This window comes from Suillus paluster (genome assembly GCF_016628075.1).
Source record: "Suillus paluster strain FC165 chromosome Unknown EDB91scaffold_1, whole genome shotgun sequence".
NCBI classification, from domain to species: Eukaryota; Fungi; Basidiomycota; class Agaricomycetes; order Boletales; family Suillaceae; genus Suillus; species Suillus paluster.
In genome coordinates this window covers 264125-284835 of record NW_024537561.1, presented here as the reverse complement: position 1 = coordinate 284835, position 20711 = coordinate 264125, and the positions used below count along the sequence as shown (strand labels likewise).

Below are 20711 nucleotides of genomic sequence, written 5' to 3'. Positions count from 1 at the left end.
CGTTACCTGCCTGATGAAAGTTCAGAAGGATGGGATAATGCATCCCCTCCGTTCAGTAGTTGGCCTAGTGCTTGGACCCGCGGTATATTCTCAAGCTGGCACGTCCAGTCTGAAAGAGTATCTTGCTCAAGCGGTAGACCATGGTGTTGTGGAATGTGGAGGGACCAGTGGTAATGCGTGGGTGAGGCTTCATATAGATGTGCTGAGTGGAAAGCGTTCTTGCTAGCTTTGTTCGATGTCTCTGTATATTACTGTTCAACTTGTATTATCTGTTGTATTAGTAGTATGTATCATAAATTGAGTAGAGGGCTGTATTCATCGGAAGTCGAGATAGGAGCAACGTGTGGTGAGTAATAACGAGTGGGACGCTAATGAAACAAGTATGATCTCAGTCTTTTGGAAGAAGCTCGTGTAACGAGCTACGTACCTAATGAAACAAGTATGCTAACGACTCGTCAGTTTTCTTTCTAATCGATACGACGATACTATTAACTCACATCTCAGTCTCTTGGAAGAAGCTGAGATGCGCTCGTGCTACTGCTAGCGGTTATATAGTAAGTTGTGTAGAAACGTAAATATATCAGAACGAAAAAGTAACATATTGCAGGGCACGAGCCGAAGTCAGTGCGTCGCTCGTCAATGTCCGTTTTGGCTTGGGCTCGGACTTATCACTCTCTCTCTTCTACTATCTCGGATCGTTCGGTTTTCTTCGTCTCTGATCTCTCTGATCGCTCGGACTCTAACACAACGTTCTCTTCCAAAGTTTTGAGGCACTAGTAAGCAGAGTCCATCGTAAACTGAATGAATTATCTCTCGAATTACATCGGCGCAACAAAATCTATATAACTGGAGACTAGGGCGCTACGTCGCTAAGTAACTCCCCGAAATGGAAAGTGGTTCGGTCAAGGGTGGGTTGCTCGCGGGAGTCCACGACTTGGTACCTTACTAGTCTTATTTCCTCCTCCTCAATGAGAGTTTCATGTCCAACCATAGAAAGGTCGCTGTTTTCTGGGATTACGGTGAGTTTTTACGTAGCCGCTTCTGCACCCTCGTGAGGTATATTATTCATCAGAAAATTGTAGTCCTCCCTTAAATTCACAAGGACATGCCATTGTAAATGGCATCCGACGAATTGCGCATGTCTTTGGAAACGTAACGTCATTCAAAGCATACCTCGACATATCCTCGCAGTCCCCCAAGTCTGTCAGTTTTCGCTCAGACCTTCAGTCTTCCGGGGTGTCCATGATCGACTGCCCCCACAACGGCAAGAAAGACGTTGTGGACAAAATGATTCTCGGTGTGTGTTCACTAAGGCGCCCGTACCATGCACTGTGAACTTTGCTTGCCAGTGGATATGCTTGCATATGCCGTCGATAATCCGTCACCGGCAACCATTATCCTGATAGCCGGTGACCGAGATTATGCTTATGCCATTTCAACCCTCCGCCTTCGACAGTATAGCGTCGTCCTCATCGTGCCTCCAGCGCCAAATATTCCCCAGAGTCTGGAGTCTCAGGCCTCTGTCGTAGTGGACTGGAATTTTGCGATTCTTGGAAAGCGCACAGAAACTGATACATCCCCAGTGCGGCAACCTTATCGCAACCTTGACGAGGATGTTTTCGAGCGCCTGTCGCGGGAAATTCGAGATTCGAATGAAGATCCTGCCGTTACCCTCCTTTCCTCGTCTCTCCCCACACCACCTGCCCATACGCGACGTGTTAGTGTAACAGAGGAACTACAGCCACCAGTGTTTGAATGGAACACAGACTCAGATAATGTCACCCAGCCAAAATTGTCGCGCGCACCGAAGAAAGCCGCTAGCATCATCCCTGAGACACCTGGTATACGTCCCAGATTCGGGTCACGGGCTAGATACGTGACACAGTCGACGCAGACTGTTCCAAATGTCGATCGAAGTCCAGACTCCCCTCTCAAAAAGAATAATGCACTTTCAGATGAAAGTCTCGCAGACGATCGTGTTAGCACAGCTGATGAGATTCAGGATGCGACTCGCGATCCCTACGCCAGCATAATTGCCCGACTGGAGCGCAACCCGAACGGGCCTGGCGTACCTCATACCACGGGCCTAGGAAATTTCCCACCTTCTCCATTACCTATCGTCCCGTACGACGTGGATGCGAAGAGCGCTCCCCTTGACCCTTCGTTACACGCCCGCACCATCTCGTACGGCAGCGCGCCTCAGAACGTTGTGCCTGCCGTTGTGCCCTTGTCATCTGCAGACCCGCACAAATGGAATGATACTATCACTGCACCGAAATCAACGAACACCGGTTCTGTCTCAGCCGTTATGGACGATTGTATCCTTCCATCGGACCAAGCAGCACTTATGGATGCCTTTGGACTTGGCGACGATGTTCCAAATGTCTCGATTGGCAGTCCACTTTTGACCGGAGCCGATCATCCCTCGCGCACAGCAAACTCTGCTGAATCGTGCCACACTCCAAGCGATACTTATATTTTGAACTCTTCTTCCGTCAATGATTCTCCCCCTGCCACTGAGCCTTCTGTAACTCCCATGTCTCGGGCGTCATCGTCGACTTCGATCATCTCCGATTCCAACGTTAGCATGTCTAACGTTGGGATCGACCCACAACAAGTAACGTCTTTTAGTAGTGATAACAACGACGAATCTTTAGGATGTCAAGTGCCTCCTATCGAGTCCATGGAGGATAAGATTCGACGCCTTACACCCCCACAATTCATCCCGCTTATAAATCAGCTTCTGCTGGAGAAGTCGAAAGGGAACATGAAACCCTCCAGGTCCGACATTGCTAGCGACTTGGTTCGGTGTAACAAGGATGTATACAAGCACGCGGGCGTGACTAGGTTCGCGGAGTATACTTCGCTAGCGGCAAAAGCTTCTGTTATCGAGCTTGGTGGGGGGGAGACTGGCGGCGGCGGCGCATGGATGGCCCTGCACCCGAATTTCAGGCAGGAAATTGATGCACCGAAGTCATCCGCCCCTTCGATTGTCTATAATAACAATCCTCCTACATCACATGATGACATTTCTTATACCAAAACTTCATTTATAGCAAGTACGCCTCCATTGAGCATCGCGTCGCAGGGGACCACCGAAACTACACCGAAGTCCAACGCCTCACCTTTGTTGGCAGTAGTGCCGATCTCACTTTGCTTCCAGCCACTCGTCGTCTGCCTGTCCAATATCCACAACAATGGGCTAGCGAAACCCCCCTGGTCAGCGGTTGCCCTAATACTTGGACGCGCGGTATATTCCGAAGCTGGCACGTCAAGCCCGGATGAATATCTTGCTCAAGCCGTGGATGATGGTGTTGTGCAATGTGGAGGAGATGGTGGTGGTGACGTGTGGGTGAAGCTTCATCCTGATGTGTTGAATGGAAAGCGTTCTTGCTAGCTTGGTGTGCTGTATCCGTGTGCTATGGTTCAAGTATATTATCTGTTGTAAGACTATGTACCGTAAATTAAGTGTTTCCTAGCAGAGGGCTATATTCCAGGGAATTCGACAAAGAAGCCTTTCCTCGTCCTCTTCCAAAGCTTCGACGAGATTTCAGACACTGACACCACCGAAAGAATCATTTATCGCATCACATCGACGCAACAAAACTTTATGGTCAACAAAGTCTGTATAGCTGGAGACTGATCCCAGGCGCTACTATTGTGCTCAATCCTTCAAAATTAGTGACTAGTCCGACAAATAAAACTTGCGATTCTAACTAGAGAGACCCGAGAAGACCTGGACGTTGTCGCTGTGGGTGAATTGTACTATTTTGTATCAATGGAATGACTCGACGCCCGCGGGAGATATTTAGGTTAGACTCGGAAGTACATATTATAATGTGACTGCGTCGTCGCCTTCATGCTGCCACTGCTGGTCGGACTTTACTTTCAAGTCAGCGACGTAGTAGAAGAAAGTGAGTACTCCGCGAAATGCGTGTATGTCGAACGGCTTTTTCAAGTTGCATTTCATTTACTGTGCACTTCTGAGCGCTGCCAACGTACGCCGAGTGAGACGAGTGCAGCTCCACTAAGTAGTAAATTTAATGCGGCCGCCCCGAATTAGAATGCCGCAGGCCGCTTAACGGCACCCACCTCGAGGCTCGAGTTGCCTCGTCCATACTCCACGAGGCATCTTAGTAGTAGTCTTATCCCCCTCCTTAATGAGCGCTTCATGTCCAACCATAGAAAGGTCGCTGTGTTCTGGGACTATGGTGGGTGTCTGCGTTACCGCTTCTGACAGCTTATGTGGTACTACATTTTCTGCCAGAAAACTGTAGTCCTCCCTTGAATTCACAAGGACATGCCATTGTAAATGGCATCCGACGAATTGCGCATGTCTTTGGAAACGTAACGTCGTTCAAAGCTTACCTCGACATATCCTCGCAGTCCCCCAAGTCTGTCGGTTTTCGCTCAGACCTTCAGTCCTCTGGAGTGTCCATGATCGACTGCCCCCACAACGGCAGGAAAGACGTCGTGGACAAGATGATTCTCGGTGTGTGTTCACTAAGGCGCCCGTACCATGCACTGTGAACTTTGCTTGCCAGTGGATATGCTTGCATATGCTGTCGATAATCCGTCACCGGCAACCATTATCCTGATAGCCGGTGACCGAGATTATGCTTATGCCATTTCAACCCTCCGCCTTCGACAGTATAGCGTCGTCCTCATCGTGCCCCCAGCGCCAAACATTCCCCAGAGTCTGGAGTCTCAGGCCTCTGTCGTAGTGGACTGGAATTTTGCGATTCTTGGAAAGCGCACAGAAACTGATACATCCCCAGTGCGGCAACCTTATCGCAACCTTGACGAGGATGTTTTCGAGCGCCTGACGCGGGAAATTCGAGATTCGAATGAAGATCCTGCCGTTACCCTCCTTTCCTCGTCTCTCCCCACACCACCTGCCCATACGCGACGTGTTAGTGTAACAGAGGAACTACAGCCACCAGTGTTTGAATGGAACACAGACTCAGGTGATGCCACCCAGCCAACGCTGTCGCGCACGCTGAAGAAAGCTGCTAGCATCATCCCTGAGGCACCTAGTATACGTCCTAGATTCGGGTCACGGGCTAGATACGTGACACAGTCGACGCAGACTGTTCCAAATATTGATCGAAGCCCAGACTCCCCTCTCAAAAAGAATAATGCACTTTCAGATGAAAGCCTTGCAGACGATCGTGTTAGCACAGCTGATGAGATTCAGGATGCGACTCGCGATCCCTACGCCAGCATAATTGCCCGACTGGAGCGCAACCCGAACGGGCCTGGCGTACCCCATACCATGGGCCTAGGAAATTTCCCACCTTCTCCATTACCTGCCGTCCCGTACGACGTGGATGCGAGGAGCGCTCCCCTTGGCCCCCCGTTACACACCCGCACCATCTCGGGATGCGCCTCCATCTCGTACGGCAGCGCGCCTCAGAACGTTGTGCCTGCCGTTGTGCCCTTGTCATCTGCAGACCCGCACAAACGGAATGATACCATCACTACACCGAAATCAACGAACACTGATTCTGTCTCAGCCGTTATGGACGATTGTGTCCTTCCATCGGACCAAGCAGCACTTATGGACGCCTTTGGGCTTGGCGACGATGTTCCAAATGTCTTGATTGGCAGTCCACTTTTGACTGAGGTCGATGATCCCTCACATACAGTGAACTCTGCCGAATCGTGCCACACCCCAAGCGATACTTATATTTTAATCTCTCCACCCATCAATAATTCTTCCCCTGCCACTGAGCCTTCTGTAACTCCAATGTCTCCGACGTCATCGTCATCGTCGGCTTCGGTCATCTCCGATTTCAACGTTACCATGTCTAACGTTGGGAGCGGCTCACAACAAGCAATGTCTGTTATCGATGACAACAAAGACGAATATTCAGGGTGTCGAGCACCTCTTATCGAGTCCATAGAAGACAAGATTCGACGCCTTACACCCCCACAATTCCTTCCGCTGATCAATCAGCTTCTACTGGAGAAGTCGAAAGGGAACATGAAACCCCCCAGGTCCGATATTTCTACCGACTTGGGTCGGTGTAAAAAGGATGTATTCAAGCGCGCGGGCGTGACTAAGTTCGCGAATTATTTTTCGCTAGCGGAAAAAGCTTCTGTTATCGAGCTTGGTGGGGGGAAGACTCGGGGCGGTGCCGCATGGATAGCCCTGCATCCAAATTGGTTCAGGCAGGAAATTGATGCACCGAAGTCATCCGCCCCTTCGACTGTCCACAGTAACAATCCTCCTACACCACAAGATAACATTTCTTGCTCCAAAACATCATTCACAGCAAGTACGCCGCCATTGAGCACCGCGTCGCAGGGGACCACCAAGTTAGCTACACCGAAGTCCAACAGTCCACCTTCTCTGCCAGTGGTGCCGATCCCGCTTTGCTTCCAGCCGCTCATCGCCTGCCTGTCCAATGTTCATAAGAATGGGATAGTGAAGGCCTCTTTTTCAACGGTCGCCCTAGTGCTTGGATCCGCGGTATATTCTAAAGCTGGCACGTCAAGTCCGGAAGAATATCTTGCTCAAGCCGTGGACGCCGGTGTTGTGCAATGTGGAGGAGATGGTGGTAGTGCAACGTGGGTGAAGCTTCATCCCGATGTGTTGAGTGGAAAGCGTTCTTGCTAGCATGGTGTGTGTGATGTCTCTGTGTGCTATGGTTCAAGTATATTATCCGTTGTATGACTATGTACGGTAAATTAAGCATTTCCTAGCAGAGGGCTGTATTCCAGGGAAGTTGACACGCAAGTGACGTCCTCGTCTTCTTCTAAAGCTTCGACGAGATTTGAGACGCTGTCCTTTTCATCGTCTGTACTTCCTTGCTCTTCTAGTGGGGCCCATCTAACCTCCCTGACTAGTATTTCAGCATTGGCATTCTGCTGGATGTACTGACGAAGTCCATCTTCTAACTTGAGCAGCTCGTCAGGAGAGCATGCCAACTAGGGTTTGATGGGTTCAGTTCTCGGGAATAGAGAAATGGGGGCTGACCTCTATTCCGCGACTGCCACTAGCGTCATCTTCCCATTCATCGAAATCAAAGGCGCACTGAGTCGACTCTGCTGTGTTGAACAAGTCTTCTATGTCGTTTGGGTTGAGAGCTATTTTGAGGTATCCTCGCTGACGGAACATGAACTTGACTGGGGCCTGTCGAGCACTGAGTGGTGATATTGAAGTGAAAACACAAAAAATAAAGGCTGGACGGACCCATGACGGTTGAGCATTTCCCTCACGTTACTGAGGGTCCGGTTGACATTGTTGGTTCTACATTCTCTTCCCAGTCGTTCGGCTACATGGATATCGAAGAGTTCTGGTAGGAACTCACATGATGATGCCCACAGCGCCATGCATCATGGCTTCGTAAGTTACGGCTTGACCATTGTCGCTCTTGCTTTTGGAGGCCTAGAGAATTTGGTGGGTCTCAACAGCGGTTAATGAGCTTGTATACGCACCTTGACCAACGCATTCTCGATGTTCTCTTTCGGGACACCCGCGTCTTTTGCGCGTCGGACGGCAGTGGCTAGCATAGAGTTTTCTTCAGGAATTGGTGACCCGCCATCTAAATGCGGGACATAAGCTACTGGAGTGGACGTGCACGAAATATACATACTCCTGGCAGCAGCAAGAATGTCCTATTAGCAAACACGTGTAGCGCGTTCATTAGGACGACATGCAAAGGGAAAGACTTACGCGAGCAACTTTACCGTACAAAATGGACTTCTTCGCGTCTTCTGCACCTTTTCGCTGCTTGATTTTGGACCACTAGAAGGTTGGATATGACTGTCTGAAGGGTAAGAATAGAGAACAAGCCTAACTTTGTTATGACCTGAGAATGGTGTTGAACTCCTGGAAAATGATCGTGTATATGATGCGCGCGGCAAGGCAGTCGATAGCCTTGAGCGAAGCATTCAGCAAATCGTAATGTATGTCGAGACCAAGTTGGTATGTAGTGAGCAGTACTCCAACGGTAAGTAATTTCCGGGTACCTTCCGGTATTTCCCCGCCTATCGTGATAGTTCCGTGTCTATAACCTACGTACTCTACGTTCTCTAGGCAATAATGGGGTATCACAAAGGCGTTCAAATTTTTGCGATTTGACAGTCGACAGTCGCTCTCTGATTTGAATGAGTCAGAATGACCCTGCCGCACGTACGGCGCAAACATCGTCTTAAGCATTTCGCAACTTGTTTTGCTAATATTCCCTACAGTCAACGACGACTCACCAGTCAGAGGAAATCCGAGTCGTTCGTATGCTTTAGAATGACGACTATCATGTCTGCATCGTCGGTGACTTATCTGCAAGGGTTTATGGCTCTGACCTTGTCGTCTGGGACTTCATCGTCGCGGTGGCTGATTCGGAGCTGGAGGATGCCCACCATCACCTCCTGCAAATGGGCTGCTTTGAAAAAGATCCTGAAGGCTATCTCCCAAAAGCAAATCTCCCGAATCGAGTCAATCCTGATAAAGAGATTGGTTGGACGGGGGATCCCCCTCTGGCTTTGACTGCGACATCCTCTATCTTGTGCCTGCCAGCTTCCAGTGGAAACTCAATCTCAGCCCAGAAGAATTTGAGTCCACCACTTTCATACACAGTACACTCCATTGTCGCTTCCCCAGATTGGTGCCTTGCATCGATGGTAATGTGTATCGTTACCTCTAAGTGCTTGAGAAGCTGACTCCTGAACGCAGCTCTGATATCCGCGTACCACTATGACAGTATAATATCGCTCTATTTGAAGGTCGTTTACTTCGGTCCACGCTCCGTTGACGCCAATCTGCCGTTAGAGAATCGCTTTTACCTCGAGTGGATTGACAAAGTATGTACTACCAGGGGCGAAGTCGCAGTTAGTCGGCTGAGGCAGAAGATACGTCCCGGAAAGATGACTCCAGACAAGGCTGTCGCATATATACGGCTCATGATCTCATGATCGGCAAGATGGAGAAGAAACGGAGAGGCAAGATCGAGTTACTGGTCTACTAAATTCGCTTGGTGCCCTTTTTTAGTTGCCCTTTATTGAGTCACATCCGCCTCAGTCACGGTGTTAGGGGATCGAATTCGTACGATGTATTCGAAGGCATGACCGGGTGAGTGAGTGACATGATGATTTTGGCAAGGCTCTATGGTCGCGTAGATTCGTTCATTTCGATATTCCACGTTTAAACACAACTCTCAGTGCTCAGTTGTGACATGTTCCACAGTGTTGGTGTATGCCTAAGATGTAACATTTATGTCAACGTTTTTGTGTCTCAGATCTCAGCGATAAAAGGTAGCAACGGGGTTCCTGCCCTCAGAACATGACAAGAAGCAAATTCTATTCAAATTTTGCACTTCATGGCTGCGTAAAGAGGCCACATATGGGCGAAGTAGAATGATGAGAGCGACATCGATATGATGGTATGTACAACATCCAGACCACAAGGTCCTAATATAGGCACAGTTTATAGTACATCTTAGTACACTTCCGTGAAGTTGTTACATAGATCTTAGACTACTCAACCTCAAATTAAACCGCTTTAAATAGATTTCATCGGTGGAGTATCAGCTCTGTCGGCAGGTTTCTCTACACCAGCCTCCGCGGCGCGGACAGCACTAGTGAGGTCGAAATGGAAGAAGGGAGTTTCAATAGGGACGATAGGCACCGCTTCCGATGTAGGAGGAGGAGACTCGCTGTGGGCCTCCATATCTTCCAAGCCTGAGCTGGCGGCGTCATCCCACCATTTTTCACGGCGACCGCCACGGTAGGGTACAACAGGTGCGATTTCTCTTGACAGCTCGACTGCTGGGGTACCGATGCCGAAACCCGCGGCTACGAGAGCACGCCGAATCCAGGGGGAGAGGATGGTGGCAAAATGGAACTGTAGTGTTGCATTAACTAGACAGCGTAGCGGGGATCGACATCATGACTGACCTCTACAGGATGGTTTGCCCATCTCTGGACTTCGTTCCGTGTATCTATGAGAGCTTGGATAGCCGTGGTGTCAATATGAGATCTAGGAATGAGAAGTAAATGAAGTGACTCGCAAAGGAGACTGGAGTCAGAGCACTTACACTCCAGAGAAGTCTAGCACAACGGCATGAAGGACAGGTCTTTCGTTGTTGGCTGCCTCCGCAGCTTCGGAGTTACCACGAGTTGGTCCGGGATCATTCCAGGGGCGATCAGCCAAATGGATCGCGCCGAAGTCAATCCCACGTCTCATATTCTCCTTTACATAATCGACGATGGCGGAGTTGATGAGAGAGCAGTTGGGGTATAGGTAGCTTTCTTCGAAGCGGTACAGGATCACACCCGGAACGAGAGGGTCAACTTTGACATATTGGTTCGTTACGCCGTCCTTGCGCAACGGAACAAAGACTTCTCGTGATTCCGTTGAGTCACGTCTAAGGGTAACCTTCCCGAGGAAATATCCTCTAGGGTGTGCGACGCGAACCAGAAGGAGGGCGAATGACGCTGCGATGGAGGTATAGATACCGTTCTCAATCGATGAGAAGACGGTGACCAGAACTGCAGCCAACCAAATGATAAACTCGAGGGGGGAGACGCGCCAGTAAGAATATACTTGGGTAGGTGACGCGACAAGATCAGCGACCGCGTGGATAATGACTGCTGAAAGCCCAGCATTAGGGATCCAGTAAAATGCTGAGGTAAGGCCATAGAGAGCAACAAGGACAACCATCGCAGTGACAACACCGCCCAAAGGAGTCCGCACGCCTGACTTCGACTTCAGAGCAGAACGGGAGAATGATCCTGTCGCGGGATAAGCGTGGAAGAGAGTGCCGATCGTGTTCGTGACACCTATTGCGATGAGCTCTTGGTTGGGGTTGATTTTGTATCCATTAACCCGTCCAAATGCTGTAATTAGTGTGTCAAAAGGGCCAGATGGTCAGATGATTAGTGGCTTACATTTGGCGATGGCTATGTGCTCAAGGAGAAGAATGATGGTGGCGACAGGAATGTGTGGTGTGAGGGCATTGACGAGCTCGCTGTTGATAACGGGGGCGCCCACGTTTTGGAACCCTGCAGGTACACTTTGCAATATTTTAATTGGGTATTTACCAGAGGCGCTTTTATGGTCTCGGCAGTACAACCAAGCAGCGATCGTCAACACTATCACCACAAAAGCATTTCTTGTAACTGAGACGAAGAAAAATTGTCGACCTGAACAGATACCATTAAGAGTCTCATCGAGGAAACACCGCAAATATTACAGCTTACTTCTTCTGGGGTATCGCTTGGATAATTGATCACAAGTTATACGGATTGCGTAGAGTGCAACAAGGCCTGGGAGACCCCAGGCGGCATCTAGAGTCGTACCAGGAAGTCCCTTGAGGGTATTGATGATAACTTGATACGTGGCGGCTCGAGTACTATGGAGTGTGTCACAAAATGGCACTTCGCAGGGAATGATACCGCTTACTTGAACCCAGTGATACCCATGAGGCCAGGAACCTGACCTGCAACTATATTGATCGCAGATCCAGTCATAAAACCACTGACTGCCGGTGTGGGTATGAACTCGACAAGCCAGCCGAGGCGCAAGAGGCCGATCCCAAGCACGATAAATCCACAAACAAATGCCAGTGTGGTGGCTATCAGTGGGCTATCCCATTTACCAGGGTACTTTGAATCCACAGCGCTAATGATTTCAGCCACGGTTAGCGACATGACTGCCACAGGTCCGATAGAGACATCCTTCGAAGTCGCGAAGAACTAGAAGTAAATTGAGCGTTGCGAATACTCATTTTAGTGCGCACGTACGCAGTATACAAGAACGCCAACGAAAGATGAATATAAACCGTACTGAGGAGGAAGCGTCGCAATCTAAGAAGACTTGTCAATAAACGAGAAAGAGATTTGAGATAGAGTACTTACTTGTGCATATGACATTCCCTGTGGCACAAGCACCATTCCTACGGTAAGGCCCGCAATAAGGTCGCCAGTAAGCCATCCCAAGTCTGGAAACATCGGAATGAGTACAAGTAACATGTACCCAAGTAAGAATATGGCTCACTGTATCGCGTGATCCATCCAATGATTGGGAAAAGGCTGGTCAAGTAATTCACCGCCTGAAATGACACGGCCTGAATCGAACACAAATGAAAAGTCTATGAATGCCATACCCTATTCTTTGGGTCTTTCACAACGGTCTTCAAATAGGTGTCGGTGGAGATTGTGGTCACCGTCTGCTCGGGATATCCGATGATCCTATTGCCAACGCGTTTTGCTGTTGAAAGCATGGTTGAGATATTGGGAAGGCGGGGGATCAAGCACGCCGGCTCAAATGGGAATGAGAGGTACTACTCGGTATTTAATTCAGCGCTAGCGCTCCGAGTCAGCACGGACAAATGCAGCAGATACTGCGGCTTTCAGGTGATTACGTTCGCCACGTACAGTACTTCTGTGTTTCGAAGAGTGCACGATGATCAGAACGGGACAGTTTGACAGAAGCTCTGGATTATCCATTTTATAGACGGGAGTCCTAATCAATCCGTCACCTCCGTGAGGCATGTTACTGGGCGTCGATGTCGACTGAGCACGCCATTGATGGTTAAATTGACGATAGTTACTCCAAACAGACTCGGAAGATTCGGTTTGTTTCCACAATCGCTGAGTTGAAATTCGTCGACTGTTCTCAAGTCTGAATTATCATCAGGTAAGATACTGACGTTTCAACTTGGGGGCTTAGTACTTGGTGTATCGCCTTAGTATTTGCTGGGCATAGACACAATGTTTCTCAACTTCTCTCTCCATTTTCCGGTCCATAATGATTGCAAGTCCTTTATACGGTATTATTAGAGATTGTCGTGCTTTGATGATAAATGGTATTATCGAATATAGTACATAGCGTGATCCAGGGCAGTCCAAGGCTCCATAACGGTGCCTCCCGGAGCGGGTGTTCAGATTTGGCGTGACATTAGGCACCAATTCCGTGGGGTCGGTATGGAACATGTCAGACCGCGTCGTTCACATTGACAAACGAAGTCATACCACAAGTGAGGCCGCGGCAATATACAACATGGAGGCTGCATCCTATCTTGAGCCTGGGACTGAAGCTCGTATTTCAAAACAGTGTGGGAGTACCTTCAAGTTTGCAGGGGATGCCGACGGTCATCCACAATTTTACCGCACACCTTGATCAGAGAAAACCTTTCTTGGAAGTCTGAAAGTGTAAAGTACACTGCTACACAGTTCCTTTCGGGAAACATAAGTGATTATAACGTCAATACAGGTTCCCGCAGGTACATGCCAGTCACCTTCCTCGAGCCAAGCAGGTTCACCTGTGGCGCTGTGATAGCAGAAACATTGGTCCCATATGGCAATGAAGCATTAAGAACGGGATAATTGCCCCTTGTGCCATTCGCCACTAGTAGTGGTGAGGATTGTCTTGTTTTCGCAAGCAGCTGTTGACAGAGGCTAATGTCAGGTTGGAAGAAAGTTCCCGATGATCGCAATTCGATACTGTATGCGGGGGCTACATAGTGATGTTGACGTAGAACATGGCAATTGACAGGTTGCGTGAAATGTTGAACTAACCTGAATTCAGGGAAACCCTCTAATACAGTAGACTATCTCATAATGCATAGCGTCGGGACCACAAAATCTTTATGCATTAGAACATATGTCACATTTTGTGCCAGATTGTGACTTCGCGTGACTCCGCACAAAGGTGTAACACATCTACAGTATCTGCTTAACGAAAATAAGAGTCTATTGTAGTCTGCATTCCGTGAAGGAGCTTCTCACGTCGTAAGTGAGCTCGAAAAAGACGGATTTACTTCACGAAGTCCAGTGGAACTGTGGAGTCAGCATTTCCGAACTGGAGGCAGCCTCCTTCGAGCAGCTGACACAGCGCAAGCATTTCCGCGTGAGAGACCTCTGGTTGAGGGTCGTTTGGCGTGCGACTGTGCGAGCAGCCGGTTGCGCAGAGGTTGCTGGGGTGTCGTTGACCTTCGGTTTTTTTTAGCTGTCTTTGACAGGGTGGAGGCATGTCTCGCGGTTTTCTTCTGTCTACAAGCATTGTAGATATGTATGTGGGATGAGGTGGAATGAGTTCCTTCACAATGTACGTAGCCCCAGTACACTAAAAATATTGAACCGAACACGACCAAGGCTTGAAGCTATCCCATAATTAATGCATAATGACCATGCAAGTCTATGCATTATCCAATATGCATTATGGGACAATTTCTCACTGCCCCACAGTGGGACCATCCAAAATGTCATATGAGATAGTCTACTGTAGTACTTTTCGGGAGCAAGCTGCAGCTGTCGACCGGCCCTTGGCAACTAGCTTGTATAGTACTACTTAGAGTTACACCAGGGGGGTTCTGCCGTAAATGGTCACGTGTACGTGCTGTTTTCCTTTTTGTTAGACTTGTGTTGTACTCGCAAGTTGTCAAGACCAGAGCGCGGTGCGCCTGTATCACGAACAGATATCACGAATCTTCAGTAACGATCTATGTCTGCCCATCCAAAGCCCGTGCCTCTCGTGGCACCAGGACATACTCGCCCTGTCACTCACCTTTCTTTTTCATCGCTGCAAGACGATGGGACCTATCTTCTTGTGTCAAGCTGCAAAGATGGCAATCCGATGCTCAGAGAATGGACCGGGGACTGGATAGGCACATTTTTGGGTCACAAGGGTGCAGTGTGGTGCACCAAACTCTCTCCTGACGCTTCGCGAGCGGCATCAGGAAGCGCTGACTTCACTGCGTGAGTCTACCACCTCAATTACTTTATCCTTTCCCTATTAACTATGATTGAAATCAAGAAAAATCTGGGACACATATTCGGGAGACGTGTTGCACTCATTCCCTCATAATCATATTGTTCGGACTGTGGCAATCTCTCCGTCGTGTTCTCACCTTCTTACTGGCGGTCAGGAGAAGAAGGTCAGAATATTCGACCTTGGACGCCCTGACGCGGAGGCAGATTTCCTTGGAGACCTGGGTGTACCATCGCATGATGGAACTGTGAAGAGTGTAGTTTGGGTCGGAGAACATACCGGTGTATCCGCTGGCGAGGATGGTATCATCAAGTTTGTAGTAATAACTTGCCATAACAGAGCGTCACTGATGATACAGTTCCACAGATGGTGGGACCTAAGAACACGAAAACTTACTACAACTATGACATTCCCTAATCCGATAACCTCTATGGAACTATCCCCGCAAACCAAGCGTCTGGTTGTGACATCAGGAAAAACCGTAGCATTTATACCTGCTTTGCCTAGTGGTACCCCAACGCATAGTCTCAACTTGCCTTATTCGCCATCATCTGCATCTGTTCATCCTATCCTTCAAGACCGCTTTGTCACAGGCAATCTTGGTGACGAGTGGGTCAGGGTTCATGGAATGGATGGAGAAGAGAGGGAGATCTTGAAGGGGCATCATGGACCTGTCCACTGCGTAGAGTTTAGCCCTGACGGTGAAGTATATGCAAGCGGCAGCGGTGCGTTTTCTTCCTCACAACTGCAGAGACCCTTATCTGATAAGGCATTGATTACGTCACGACCCACTTTTCAGAGGATGGTAAGGGTTGTTCCGTTAAAGTGGCCCGGACAATATTGACAAGTATCATGTCACAGGTACAATTCGACTCTGGCAAACAACACCCGGGAAGGCATACGGCTTGTGGCAAGGTAATGCTAACGGTGGTTAAGAGAGAGCGGGAAAGGGATTCCGCACACCAACTAACGTCTTCAGATCAATTCTTTCATACATTGTCGACTAGTATGTGGAAATGTTCGTTGATCGAGCAAGGGGATACATAATGTAATGTCAAGAGGTCTACAATTCAATCATATCATACTGTTTCCAATCTGCATGACTGCCTTTATTCGACAGCTGGTGGTCTTACGTGGAATCGCAATCGAACTCCCAGTGTAGGGTATACTGTGACTACAGGCCTTCGTCATGATGGACGATCTCGCAAGAACGTACCACAAACGACTTGTGCTCGATGTTTTCAAATTATGCGCATTTCAACAGAGACAACAGATCTCCTAGACAATTCCTTCGATTCAGCAAGGTTCCCTTGTTTTCGGATCCGTTTGTTTCTCTCGCAAGTCATGTTTGATAAGGACGGCCATTTTCACTACTTTCGGTATGTGTCGAATGACTTCCCTACTTCTTCGCAATGTTCTTCTAGAGACTTTCTCACACATTCCACCTATGGCCCCTCGACAGCGCGACAGGTTCACGACACTATACCCCGTTGGGGATACTCGAGTGCTCGTCAGTCAAGGAAAATAGCTTGCTTGTGCCTTGAACGTATGTTGGTTATTGATATTAGGGTCAAGACTGGCGCTAGTGCTCACCTATAAAATGGGCTGTAAAATGCTCATCATTTCCTCTGTATCAGTGATAAGTGGGGCTAACTATGCTGAAGCCAATGTCCAGCCACTCTTGCCTAACAACCCTGCGACTCGCAAGGTTATCATCTATTAACAAGACTAGAGTCAGGTTATCCTCCTTGCACGCTACGTCCGCTACCCAAAGAGAAATTTTGGGAGACTTTGCATTAACAGACCGGGTTGCGATTGTCACCGGAGGCAACTGTGGTCTTGGGCTCGAGGCCGCTCTGGCGCTCTCTGTGGCCGGTTCGCGAACAGTATATTGTTTAGATCTCCCGGAGAAGCCAGGTGAAGATTGGAACGCTGCTCGCCAGATCGTAGAAAAACTTGGGGGCGCTGGAAGACTCGAATATGTGACCGCTGACGTCTGCGATCAGAAAAGGCTACTCAAAACGGTAGAAGACATTGCAACAAAAGAGGGGAGAATGGATATTTGCGTGGCAGCTGCAGGCACTACGGGGATTCCCCGTCATGTCTTGGAATACACAGAAGAAGACCTCGAAAAGGTGTGCCAAGTTTTTTATGCGATGGCAAGGATAGCCAAGTTGATTCCATGTGAGGTTTATGCTGTAAACATCAAAGGGGTGTTCTTCAGCGCCCAAGCTGCTGCAAAGCAAATTGCTCGTTTCCAGCTGCCGGGAAGTATTGTTCTCATTGCCTCCGTCGCTGGCAGTGTTGCTCTGAGGGTAGCTATTATTCGGCTTTTCTCGCTTGCATGCCCTTGACTGCACTCGCAGGATCCGCCAATGATGCCATACCATACTAGTAAGGCCGCAGTGATACAGATGGCCCGCAGCATGGCATGTGAACTTGCGCAAAAGAACATCAGGGTGAACTCATTATCACCAGGTTTTATTGAGACACCGTACGTTCTGTATCGCTTGTTCCAAAGTCCTCTAACCATCAGGCTGTAGCCTCCTGACATCGCTGTTTTCTGCGCAACCAGAGTTCCGTGCTGTATGGTCAGAGCAGAACTTAATGAAAAGGCTTGGCAAGCCCCACGAACTGCAGGGAGTTGTGACGTGGCTGGCACCCGACGCGTCGAGCTATTGCACGAGAAGCAAGTGCGTAAAAATCCTGGTTCTAAATGTGAAAATTGACGTACATGTTTCCTAGCATTATTGTCGACGGTGGACATACTGTATTGTAGAGTCAATATCGAGTACCAGAGTGTTCGAATCGATTCTATGTAAGTACTTGTAAGAAAAAATGAAGGTCTTCGAGAGACCTGGTCGCACATCCCCCCTCGACAAGGCGGCTAGTTCACGAGGCTAAGTCGCGACAGTTTGCTACTATGACTTTTTGCCTAAAAACAACGATATCTATCTAGTGCTGCTCGTATGCGCTATATTGCTTATTTGCAACACACTTCCACTTCCCTCTCCCCACCTCCTCATGCATATCTGCGGCTGTATCGACAAGAAGAAAACCGCTCACGCTATCGATCGAATTGGCAGCCTGCTTGGACATATTCCTTGCCTGATGCGATGTGCTCTATATAGCACAATCTCTAGTGGGGCCTCATCTCCACCACCTTCTTCCTCCATCACCAAGCAGTCATGGGTAACACAGCGAGACTCAGACAGTGGGTACAGACCTTTTTATCAACGTACAAGATTGCGTAATACCTGCCTCGGAGCGAACAGCCATTGAAGTATTGACGTGTGGCGTCCGAGCCGCACGGAACAGCATGAAGTGATCAACCGCGCTGAGCCAAGTGAGCCGATTCAGATGAACCTATTCTGAGTTCGTTACATGTGGCAGGAGCTGGCGAACATGTGGCAGTAGATCGGATGCTCGTCAGCCAGGGAGGTACTTCCGTGTGATTTCAACCATCCTTGTGATCGATCTCAGTTATACATATATAGACTGACACTACCGCTCACCTATAAGATACGCAAGGGATTTCCTGTACCAACGATAAGAGCTTAGAGGGCCAACCATGCTGAAGCTAATCGCCAGTCGCTCTTGCCTAACAACCCTGCGCCTCGCAAGGACGCTATCTATCAAGAAGACTGGAGTCAGGTCATCCTCCTTGCACACTACGCCCGCGATCCAAAGAGAGGGTTTGGGAGACTTTGCATTAACAGACCGGGTTGCGATTGTCACTGGAGGTAACCGTGGTCTTGGGCTCGAGGCCGCTTTGGCGCTCTCTGTGGCTGGTTCGCGTGCAGTATATTGTTTAGATCTCCCGGAGAAGCCAGGTGAAGATTGGAACGCTGCTCGCCAGATCGTAGAAAAACTTGGGGGCGCTGGAAGACTCGAATATGTGACCGCTGACGTCTGCGATCAGAAAAGGCTACTCAAAACGGTAGAAGACATTGCAACAAAAGAGGGGAGAATGGATATTTGCGTGGCAGCTGCAGGCACTACGGGGATTCCCCGTCATGTCTTGGAATACACCGAAGAAGACCTCGAAAAGGTGTGCCAAGTTTTTTATGCGATGGCAAGGATAGCCAAGTTGATTCCATGTGAGGTTTATGCTGTAAACATCAAAGGGGTGTTCTTCAGCGCCCAAGCTGCTGCAAAGCAAATTGCTCGTTTCCAGCTGCCGGGAAGTATTGTTCTCGTTGCCTCCATCGCTGGCAGTGTTGCTCTGAGGGTAGCTATTATTCGGCTTTTCTCGCTTGCATGCCCTTGACTGCACTCGCAGGATCCGCCAATGATGCCATACCATACTAGTAAGGCCGCAGTGATACAGATGGCCCGCAGCATGGCATGTGAACTTGCGCAAAAGAACATCAGGGTGAACTCATTATCACCAGGTTTTATTGAGACACCGTACGTTCTGTATCGCTTGTTCCAAAGTCCTCTAACCATCAGGCTGTAGCCTCCTGACACCGTTGTTTTCTGCGCAACCAGAGTTCCGTGCTGTATGGTCAGAGCAGAACTTAATGAAAAGGCTTGGCAAACCTCACGAACTGCGGGGAGTTGTGACGTGGCTGGCATCCGACGCGTCGAGCTATTGCACAGGAAGCAAGTGCGTAAAAATCCTGGTTCTAAATGTGAAAATTAACATAAATATTTCCTAGCATTGTTGTCGACGGTGGACACACCGCATTGTAGAGTTAATATTGAGTACCAGCGTGTTCGAATTGATTATATGTGCTTCAAGCTGTAAGAATAGTCGAGGACCTCGTGCCATGAAAGCACAGCCACTGTTATTATCTTATCTTATCTAAGTTTCTCCACATTGGTTCAACTCGTGTTCATTAACCTCCTCTTGAAGTACTCTGAGAGCTCCAGAAATGACCACATCACAGGAAACACCTTATGTACACGATGCTTCACCCAAAAGTAGTGATTCGCCATCCCCTACAATGATATACCACCGCCCGTCTCTGCATATATCTCTCCCAATTCTAGACATCGTCCACTCCGCTGCTGGAGGTCATTACTCTGGAGCGCCCGTGTCTGACGAAGACGACCAAGTTTTCACGTCTCCTGGAAAGCACAGTTCATCTATGGAAGGAGACGATATAGTTCGGGATCGCATTATGGCTGATCTGAAGGAGTTGTACTGTTGTCGGCCATCAAAGGAGATTTTTGAAAGAACATGGAGGCCCGATGCAGTTTTTGAGGTTGGTTTTATATTATCATGCGGTTCTACCTCTCACTCATTCTTGTAGGATCCCTTGGTCAAATGCGAGGGTTATGCGCAGTATGCTCCTCAGGTGCGAGTCTCTAAGTCATGCCAATAGAGTGCCAAGGCTTATTTCGAGTCGCTTCTCCCAGTGGTTTGCTATGGCGAGTAAACATGCTTTCAACTGAATGTTCCAAGTCTCACAGGGCTCCAGCCAAAGATTTTTTCAAAGTCAGAGACAATCTCGAGTCGGGTCATGTCGTTTACGCGCTTGCCGAGACATCTCGTCTACTCGCAAACGCAAGAGTATACCTTCCGGTATATTGGAACCAAGAAGGTTTGCGGTGTTAGCTACGAATCGTTTTTAGCTCACTTCTTGTTAGCGAATCGACTCTATCATCGTCGTAGAATTGGATGAGGACTACAAGATAATCCGTATGACAGACCAGTGGAGCGGGAAGGAGTTTTCATCCTGGTTCGTTGTCAATCTCGTCAGACGCGCGAATGCGCTCGTTACGCCATGGTTCGTTGGTGCACCCAAAGCTTGATCCCAGCGTACAGAAGATATTCGGACGTCGATTTTGATGCTACATCGTAGCTTGTAAAGTACTTAGGGCTTCTCTCTTTCGCCTAACTTAATCCATCGGTATTTTCGCAGCTCATCTCTTTGTTCCACCTTATGCTGAGGTGAATAGCATCCATAATATAGACTCAATGTAGCCACACTGACTTGGAGTCCGGCTCGTTCCTTGTAGGTACTCACTGTCATTATGTTGCTCCACA

General features: G+C 48.8%; 9 protein-coding genes across 9 annotated transcripts; 7 read left to right on the top strand and 2 right to left on the bottom strand.

Annotated features, from left to right (window-relative positions):
• Positions 1–2308: 2308 nt before the first annotated feature.
• Positions 2309–3097, top strand: EDB91DRAFT_1091616 (uncharacterized protein; the record flags this gene model as incomplete). Its single annotated transcript, XM_041316700.1, has 1 exon — positions 2309–3097. A coding segment is annotated over one exon (789 nt), but the record flags the coding sequence as incomplete, so codon positions are not given.
• Positions 3098–4171: 1074 nt separating this feature from the next.
• EDB91DRAFT_1233130 (limkain-b1-type NYN domain-containing protein) lies at positions 4172–4826 on the top strand (the record flags this gene model as incomplete). Its single annotated transcript, XM_041321075.1, has 4 exons — positions 4172–4211; positions 4268–4492; positions 4545–4723; positions 4761–4826. The coding sequence occupies 4 exons, from the start codon at positions 4172–4174 to the stop codon at positions 4824–4826; spliced, it is 510 nt and encodes a 169-aa protein (XP_041184100.1).
• On the top strand, positions 4562–6642 carry EDB91DRAFT_1091612 (uncharacterized protein). The gene is made up of 2 exons (XM_041316699.1): positions 4562–4967; positions 5017–6642. Exons 1-2 carry the CDS (start codon positions 4951–4953, stop codon positions 6620–6622), a joined length of 1623 nt encoding a protein of 540 aa, XP_041184099.1. The 5' UTR covers positions 4562–4950; the 3' UTR covers positions 6623–6642.
• Positions 6643–8010, bottom strand: EDB91DRAFT_1091608 (transcriptional regulator TACO1-like protein). Its single transcript, XM_041316698.1, has 8 exons — positions 7807–8010; positions 7682–7753; positions 7602–7623; positions 7444–7550; positions 7317–7393; positions 7199–7264; positions 6983–7148; positions 6643–6933 (listed from the first exon to the last, which is right to left on the bottom strand). The coding sequence occupies exons 1-8, from the start codon at positions 7897–7899 to the stop codon at positions 6694–6696; spliced, it is 843 nt and encodes a 280-aa protein (XP_041184098.1). The 5' UTR covers positions 7900–8010; the 3' UTR covers positions 6643–6693.
• A 1275-nt stretch (positions 8011–9285) lies between these two features.
• EDB91DRAFT_1091599 (sulfate transporter family-domain-containing protein) lies at positions 9286–12536 on the bottom strand. Its single transcript, XM_041316697.1, has 10 exons — positions 12111–12536; positions 12002–12056; positions 11863–11945; positions 11749–11811; positions 11408–11700; positions 11206–11357; positions 10894–11148; positions 10041–10842; positions 9901–9982; positions 9286–9847 (listed from the first exon to the last, which is right to left on the bottom strand). The coding sequence occupies exons 1-10, from the start codon at positions 12225–12227 to the stop codon at positions 9506–9508; spliced, it is 2244 nt and encodes a 747-aa protein (XP_041184097.1). The 5' UTR covers positions 12228–12536; the 3' UTR covers positions 9286–9505.
• Positions 12537–14325: 1789 nt separating this feature from the next.
• On the top strand, positions 14326–15989 carry EDB91DRAFT_1091590 (WD40-repeat-containing domain protein). The gene is made up of 5 exons (XM_041316696.1): positions 14326–14703; positions 14762–15028; positions 15083–15441; positions 15516–15521; positions 15578–15989. Exons 1-5 carry the CDS (start codon positions 14450–14452, stop codon positions 15649–15651), a joined length of 960 nt encoding a protein of 319 aa, XP_041184096.1. The 5' UTR covers positions 14326–14449; the 3' UTR covers positions 15652–15989.
• A 382-nt stretch (positions 15990–16371) lies between these two features.
• On the top strand, positions 16372–17495 carry EDB91DRAFT_1241358 (uncharacterized protein; the record flags this gene model as incomplete). Its single annotated transcript, XM_041322067.1, has 5 exons — positions 16372–16851; positions 16906–17031; positions 17083–17210; positions 17260–17409; positions 17462–17495. The coding sequence occupies 5 exons, from the start codon at positions 16372–16374 to the stop codon at positions 17493–17495; spliced, it is 918 nt and encodes a 305-aa protein (XP_041184095.1).
• Positions 17496–18140: 645 nt separating this feature from the next.
• On the top strand, positions 18141–19535 carry EDB91DRAFT_1091581 (uncharacterized protein). Its single transcript, XM_041316695.1, has 6 exons — positions 18141–18167; positions 18239–18767; positions 18822–18947; positions 18999–19126; positions 19176–19325; positions 19378–19535. The coding sequence occupies exons 2-6, from the start codon at positions 18288–18290 to the stop codon at positions 19409–19411; spliced, it is 918 nt and encodes a 305-aa protein (XP_041184094.1). The 5' UTR covers positions 18141–18167; positions 18239–18287; the 3' UTR covers positions 19412–19535.
• Positions 19536–19544: 9 nt separating this feature from the next.
• Positions 19545–20529, top strand: EDB91DRAFT_1091577 (uncharacterized protein). The gene is made up of 5 exons (XM_041316694.1): positions 19545–19926; positions 19975–20019; positions 20081–20092; positions 20143–20265; positions 20312–20529. Exons 1-5 carry the CDS (start codon positions 19594–19596, stop codon positions 20474–20476), a joined length of 678 nt encoding a protein of 225 aa, XP_041184093.1. The 5' UTR covers positions 19545–19593; the 3' UTR covers positions 20477–20529.
• The last annotated feature ends 182 nt before the right edge of the window (positions 20530–20711 follow it).

Excerpts from the sequence above, each read along its gene's own strand:
- EDB91DRAFT_1091608 (XM_041316698.1), bottom strand. The coding sequence starts at position 7,899 with ATGCTTCGCTCAAGGCTATCGACTGCCTTGCCGCGCGCATCATATACA. Across the intron at positions 7,754-7,806 it reads CATTCTCAGGTCATAACAAA|TGGTCCAAAATCAAGCAGCG; the intron begins GTTAGGCTTGTT and ends CCAACCTTCTAG. Across the intron at positions 7,394-7,443 it reads TCGAGAATGCGTTGGTCAAG|GCCTCCAAAAGCAAGAGCGA; the intron begins GTGCGTATACAA and ends CAAATTCTCTAG.
- EDB91DRAFT_1091599 (XM_041316697.1), bottom strand. The coding sequence starts at position 12,227 with ATGCTTTCAACAGCAAAACGCGTTGGCAATAGGATCATCGGATATCCC. Across the intron at positions 11,701-11,748 it reads TTGGCGTTCTTGTATACTGC|TTCTTCGCGACTTCGAAGGA; the intron begins GTACGTGCGCAC and ends ATTTACTTCTAG. Across the intron at positions 9,848-9,900 it reads GGGCAAACCATCCTGTAGAG|TTCCATTTTGCCACCATCCT; the intron begins GTCAGTCATGAT and ends GCAACACTACAG.
- EDB91DRAFT_1091590 (XM_041316696.1), top strand. The coding sequence starts at position 14,450 with ATGTCTGCCCATCCAAAGCCCGTGCCTCTCGTGGCACCAGGACATACT. Across the intron at positions 14,704-14,761 it reads GGAAGCGCTGACTTCACTGC|AAAAATCTGGGACACATATT; the intron begins GTGAGTCTACCA and ends ATTGAAATCAAG. Across the intron at positions 15,029-15,082 it reads GGCGAGGATGGTATCATCAA|ATGGTGGGACCTAAGAACAC; the intron begins GTTTGTAGTAAT and ends ACAGTTCCACAG.
- EDB91DRAFT_1091581 (XM_041316695.1), top strand. The coding sequence starts at position 18,288 with ATGCTGAAGCTAATCGCCAGTCGCTCTTGCCTAACAACCCTGCGCCTC. Across the intron at positions 19,127-19,175 it reads CCAGGTTTTATTGAGACACC|CCTCCTGACACCGTTGTTTT; the intron begins GTACGTTCTGTA and ends ATCAGGCTGTAG. Across the intron at positions 19,326-19,377 it reads AGCTATTGCACAGGAAGCAA|CATTGTTGTCGACGGTGGAC; the intron begins GTGCGTAAAAAT and ends AATATTTCCTAG.
- EDB91DRAFT_1091577 (XM_041316694.1), top strand. The coding sequence starts at position 19,594 with ATGACCACATCACAGGAAACACCTTATGTACACGATGCTTCACCCAAA. Across the intron at positions 19,927-19,974 it reads GGCCCGATGCAGTTTTTGAG|GATCCCTTGGTCAAATGCGA; the intron begins GTTGGTTTTATA and ends TCATTCTTGTAG. Across the intron at positions 20,266-20,311 it reads GGTATATTGGAACCAAGAAG|CGAATCGACTCTATCATCGT; the intron begins GTTTGCGGTGTT and ends ACTTCTTGTTAG.